General features: G+C 44.2%; 1 protein-coding gene across 10 annotated transcripts in view; it reads left to right on the top strand.

The window, feature by feature from the left end:
* Positions 1–301: 301 nt before the first annotated feature.
* The window catches only part of MALSU1 (mitochondrial assembly of ribosomal large subunit 1), a 56,688-nt gene continuing 50,989 nt past the window's right edge, over positions 302–6,000 (top strand). For 6 of the 10 annotated variants that reach the window (XR_012333912.1, XR_012333914.1, XR_002175092.3 and 3 more), the window contains exons 1-2: positions 303–606; positions 2,388–2,566. Coding sequence is in view for 1 of the 10 variants with exons in the window: in XM_019928713.3 (XP_019784272.1) it covers positions 351–606; positions 2,388–2,566 (435 nt within the window). In the remaining 9 variants the exon portion in view is untranslated. Of the gene's footprint in view, positions 607–2,387; positions 2,567–6,000 lie in introns of all 10 variants that reach the window. The other 4 variants (XR_002175093.3, XR_002175091.3, XR_002175089.3 and 1 more) reach the window with 1 other exon arrangement.

Below are 6,000 nucleotides of genomic sequence, written 5' to 3'. Positions count from 1 at the left end.
CCTTCATGCTGTTTACATTCCAGTGAACGGAGACATCAAGGAAAAATAAGAACAATTCAAGGAAGACACAACGCGTCAGTATGGTGCAGGGGAACGCAAGGCGTGTAGTGAAATCCTAGTCCTTTGACGCCTACAAAACCTAATCCCGAATCCCTAAATTCTTCCGGGTCACTGTCGGGTTACCCTCCTCCTCCCACTCCGCCCACGGCCCCACCTTCTGGCCCTGGCCACGCCCACGCTCCTGACGTCAATTTTCCAAGCCCTGCCGCGTTGACCTGGCCTATGGTAAGCCGCAGGCCCGCTCGAGCCCCATTAAGCCCCGCCTCGTGAGTCGACGCGTGGCGACGGCGATGGGGTCGCGGGGCTGCGTGGCGCTGCGGCTCGGGGTGCTCCTGTGGCGCCGGGCCTTCTCCCCGGGAGCGTGGCCCGCGGCGGCCGCGGGACTCAGGCTTCGGCTGCTGTCCGTGGGGCGGCTTCCGGTGGGACCGACGCTCGGCAAGGTCTGCCCGGCCCCCGACCGAGCGCGCGGCCTGCACGGCGGGCCGGGCCTGGAGGAGCGGGCGGAGGGAACAGCCGGCGAGGGGCGCCCGGAGTCAGGCACCGGAGGTACGGGCGAGGAGGAGGGAGCCGGGTCCCAGCTAAAGAGGCTGAGTTCCTCTCTTTTTGCATTTCTCATGGGGTCACAAAACTCCTACAGAGCAGAACTGGAAGGGACTGCAAAGGTTGTCGGCACCAACTTTGCATTTCACAGTGAGGTCAAGAGACGGACTGAAGTCTCCCAAACCCCAGGCGTCTGTCCGAACGGCCACGTCGGACCCCTGGCATCACCACCTCACCGTCCTCATCCCCCTTCACACTTTGTCTAGGGTTCCGAGAAATGGACTTGTCGAGAATGTTGGGGCTTGAGGATTCTGAGGAAGAGCCAGGGTCTGGGGGCTCAGGGGTGCGTAAGAAGCGCTAATAGGAGATGGGGCCAAGTTAAGAGCCTCTAAGTACTGTAAGCTTTTAGAAACTTGAGAGGTGGTAAACAGATCACACCTGTGAAAGGATGTAGTATGAGAGGAAGAGGTTAGCCACTAGGGCCCTGGGAGTCAGCTTTAGAACTGAAGAGAGCTGTTAAGTCCACAGGCTCTTATACAGCACGGTGAAGAGCTGAATATCTAAATCTCTAGAGGAAAAACAAAAAACGGTTTTCACAGATAACAGTTGTTACATGAACCCAACTGGCATTGTAAGAAAACCTCGAGAGTTCAAAATGAGAATTGCTGTTAAAATTTTAACCCTCCGATTGGTAGATTTGGGGCCACACACTTACTCAGCTAGTTGTCAGTTTCTCTCTCAAATGAAGGTTGTGGACAGATACTACCCAAGAGCCCTTCCAGTTCACAGTTCTAGTTCTGTGACCCTTTGTGGCTGGAATTCAATTTAATGTGCCCCAAAATATTACCACCTCCCCAAATTGTGCTCCAGTTTTCCTCCCCTTTTAAAAATTATTATATTAACCATTATTATTATTTTATTTTATGTTTTTTGGCTGTGTTGGGTCTTTGTTGCTCTGCATGGGCTTTCTCTAGTTGCAGCGAGCGGGGGCTGCTCTTCGCTGTGGTGCGCGGCATTCTCACTGCGGTGGCCTCCCCTGTTGCAGAGCACGGGCTCTAGGCACGCGGCCCTCAGTAGCTGTGCCACGCAGGCCCAGCAGCCGTGGCGCGCAGGCTCAGCAGTTGTGGTGCACAGGCTTAGTTGCTCCAAAGCATGTGGGATCTTCCCGGACCAGGGCTCGAACCCGTGTCCCCTGCATTGGCAGGTGGATTCTTAACCACTGAGCCACCAGGGAATTCCCGTTTTCCTCTCTTTGATTTTTTTTTTTTTTTTGCGGTACGCGGCCCTCTCACTGTTGTGGTCTCTCCCGTTGCGGAGCACAGACTCCCGGTGCGCAGGCTCAGTGGCCATGGCCCACGGGCCCAGCCTCTCCGCGGCATGCGGGATCTTCCCAGACCGGGGCACGAACCCGTGTCCCCTGCATCGGCAGGCGGACTCTCAACCACTATGCCACCAGGGAAGCCCTCCTCTCTTTGAATAGCAGTTCTCTGCTTGAGCTGTGTTACTCATTTCCTCAGGTACTAGAACAGAAAGCCGTCGTTGCTGATGTCTGGTTCTACTTGCATGTGCTAATAGGAAAGGATGTGTGTGGTGGCTGTCTGTGACCTGCGCACCCTTCCCATTAGTTGAGCAGTGCTGTATGAAAACAGTGCCCAGCTTCAACTTCCAGGAGGCCTAAACACCTTCATGGAGGGATGGTTTCGCTGTCAGCTGCCCGCATCTCTGGGTGCATATCGTGTCTGTCTTTACTTGGCCACCTGACAAAAGCAGATCTTTGTGCATTTCAGATCATACTGGTCCCAAGTTTGACATCGATATGCTGGTTTCACTTCTGAGGCAAGAAAATGCCAGAGACATTTGTGTCATCAAGGTTCCTCCAGAAATGAAATATACAGATTACTTTGTAATTGGTAGTGGAACTTCTACTCGACACTTACATGCCATGGCCTACTACATTGTGAAAATGGTAGGATGCTTTCTTTTTCTTTGGAACCTTTAACTTAATGGAATAGTGTCAATGCATCAGGCGGAAGAGCAGCATTTAAAAACTAAACCCTAAGATTATATAAGAAGCCCAGATTTTTAGAATTTGCATGAGTGTTTTATGTTCTTTGATAGTGAACGTTATGGGGACCAATATCTAGCCTTAGTGGGTCAAGATATTTTACATTCTTGTCTCTTGTGACAAGAAAAATAATACAAAAAAAAAAATTACCTGAGGCAGGCTGGAAGACAGTATAACCCAGAGGGATTTCTAGAGCAAAACTGTCCAGTGTGACACGCACTAGCCCCATGTGGCTATGTAATTATAAAATAAAACTAAAAATTCAGTTCTTCAGTTGTACTAGCCACATTTCAGGTGCTTGGTGGCCACATGTGGCTAATGGCTACCATACTGGACACAAATATAAAACATTTCCATAGTTGCAGAAACTTCTATTGGATAGTGCTGGCCTAGAGTTTAATTCAAATGTTTGAGCATGTCCAGTGTTCTCAGGCACGGTGCTGGGTATTGGGAAGACAAAAATGAAAAGATTTAGTTCTTACCCTCCAAATTCACAGGTCTAGTTGAGGAAAGAGAAGGAAGTTCATTTTCCAACTAGACTGAATAGGAATCAGAATGAGGAAGAAAGCGTACTTGGAAGCTGATTCTGATACCACTCTAGAGGGGAACATACTTCTTTCACCCTGTTGAAAATTGGTCAGAGAGGGAACAGTTAAGACCAAAAGAATAGCTGGGATTGCCTAGAGAAGGATGGTAAAATAAGGGGCTGAGAACAAAACCCTGGTGCAACATGGCAGAACAAAGGCAGAACAAACAAAGAGGGGGTAGTTGGAGAGTAAGAGAACTAGGGGGGCATGGAGAAGTTAAAAGGCAGGATCCTAGGGTCTCTGTCAGATGTAATAGTAAGACAGAGTAAGTATGACTTAGAAGTGACCATTGGACTTGGAGATACAAAAAGAATGAGAGATTTTTCAGAAAAAGTTTCTGTGGAAGAGCAAGGGAGGGGAATAGAAATTCCTTTTGCAAAAATTTTAGATGAGGGAGAAAAATGCAAGGTCAAGAAAGTTTTGTTCTTGTTTATGGTAAAATATCCGTTACAAAACTGAACATTTTAGCCATTTTTAGGTGTACAGTTAAGTGATGTTAATTACATTCACATTGTTGTGCAACCATTACCACTATCCATCTCCAGAACGTTTTTCTTTTTTCATCTTGCAAAAAACTCTGTACACATTAAACAATAACTTCCCATTCTTCCTTCCCCCAGCCTCTGGTGTCCCCCATACTGCTTTCTGTCTCTGTGAATTTGACTACACTAATAAGTACCTCCTTGAGTGGAATCATACTCTAATTTTCCTTTTGTGGCTGGCTTATTTCACTTAGCATATTATTTTTCAAGGTTCATCTGTGTTGTAGCATGTGTCAGAATTTCCTTCTTTTAAGACTGATTATTTCAGTGTATGTATATACCACATTTTATCTTATTCACCCATTGGTGGGCATTTGGGCTGCTTCCACCTTTTGGCTATTGTGAATAATGCTGCTATAAACACGAGTGTAGAAATACCTGTTCAGATCCCTGCTTTTAATTTCATAAGTGGAATTGCCAGATCATGGTAATTCTGTGTTTAATTTTTTGAGGAACCATCACACTTTTACACAGTAGTTGCACCACTTTACATTCCCACCAGCAGTGCACAAGGGTTCCAATTTTTCTACGTCCTTACCAGTTGTTATTTTCTGGTTTGTTGATAATATTGATAGTAATCCTAATGAGAGTGAAGTGGTACCTTGTTGTGCTTTTGATTTGCATTTCCCTAAATTAGTGATGTTGAACATCTTTTCTCATGGTTATTAGCCATTTGTGTATATTCGGAGAAATGCCTATTCAGGTCCTTTGCCCATGTTTTAATCGAGTTTTTTTTTTTATTGTGAAGTTGTAGGAGTTCTCTGTATATTCTGGATATAAATCCCGTATCATCTATGTGATTTGCAAATATTTTCTCCCATTCTGTAGGTTGCCTTCTTACTCTGTTCATTGTGTCCTTTAATGCACCAAAGTTTTAAATTTTTCTCCTGCTGCCTTTGGTCTCATATCCAAGAAATCATTGTGAAATCCAATGTCATGAAGCTTTTCTACTGTGTTTTGTTTTTCTTTTTTTTGGATTACTTTATGTTTTTATTTTTTTGAATTTTATTTTTTTATACAGCAGGTTCTTATTAGTTATCCATTTTATACATATTAGTGTATATATGTAAAACCCAATCTCCCAATTCATCACACCACCACCTGCCCCCTCCACATTCCCCCCTTGGTGTCCATACGTTTGTTCTCTACATCTGTGTCTCTATTTCTGCCCTGCAAACCAGTTCATCTGTACCATTTTTCTAGATTCCACATATATGTGTTAATATGCAATATTTGTTTTTCTCTTTCTGACTTACTTCACTCTGTATGACAGTCTCTAGATCCATCCATGTCTCTACAAATGACCCAATTTTGTTCCTCTGTATCGCTGAGTAATATTCCATTGTATATATGTACCACATCTTCTTTATGCATTCGTCTGTCGATGAGCAATTAGATTGCTTCCATGTCCTGGCTATTGTCAGTAGTGCTGTAATGAACATTGGGGTGTATGTGTCTTTTTGAATTATGGTTTTCTCTGGGAATATGCCCGGTAGTGGGATTGCTGGGTCATATGGTAATTCTATTTTTAGTTTTTAAGGAACCTCCATACTGTTCTCCATAATGACTGTATCAATTTACATTCCCACTAACACTGCAAGTGGGTTCCCTTTTCTCCACACCCTCTCCAGCATTTGTTGTTTGTAGATTTTCTGATAATGCCCATTATAACCAAAGTGAGGTGATACCTCATTGTAGTTTTGATTTGCATTTCTCTAAAAATTAGTGATGTTTAACATCTTTTCATGTGCTTCTTGGCCATCTGTATGTCTTCTTTGGAGAAATGTCTATTTAGGTCTTCTGCCCATTTTTGAATTGGGTTGTTTGTATTTTTAATATTGAGCTGCATGAGCTGTTTATATATTTTGGAGATTAATCCTTTCTCCGTTGATTCGTTTGCAAATATTTTTTCCCATTCTGAGGGTTGTCTTTTCGTCTTGCTTGTAGTTTCCTTTGCTTTGCAAAAGCTTTTAAGTTTCATTTAAGTCCTATTTGTTTATTTTTGTTTTTATTTCCATTACTTTAGGAGGTGGATCAAAAGAGATCTTGCTGTGATTTATGTCAGAGAGCGTTCTTCCTATGTTTTCCTCTAAGAGTTTTATAGTGTCCACTCCTACATTTAGGTCTCTAATCCATTTTGAGTTTATTTTTGTGTATGGTGTTAGGGAGTGTTCTACTTTCATTCTTTTACATGTAGCTGTCCAGT

The sequence above is a fragment of the Tursiops truncatus genome, chromosome 9 (assembly GCF_011762595.2).
Source record: "Tursiops truncatus isolate mTurTru1 chromosome 9, mTurTru1.mat.Y, whole genome shotgun sequence".
Lineage (NCBI taxonomy): Eukaryota > Metazoa > Chordata > Mammalia > Artiodactyla > Delphinidae > Tursiops > Tursiops truncatus.
The sequence above is the reverse complement of the archived record's forward strand: the minus strand, read 5'-3'. Positions and strand labels throughout refer to the sequence as shown.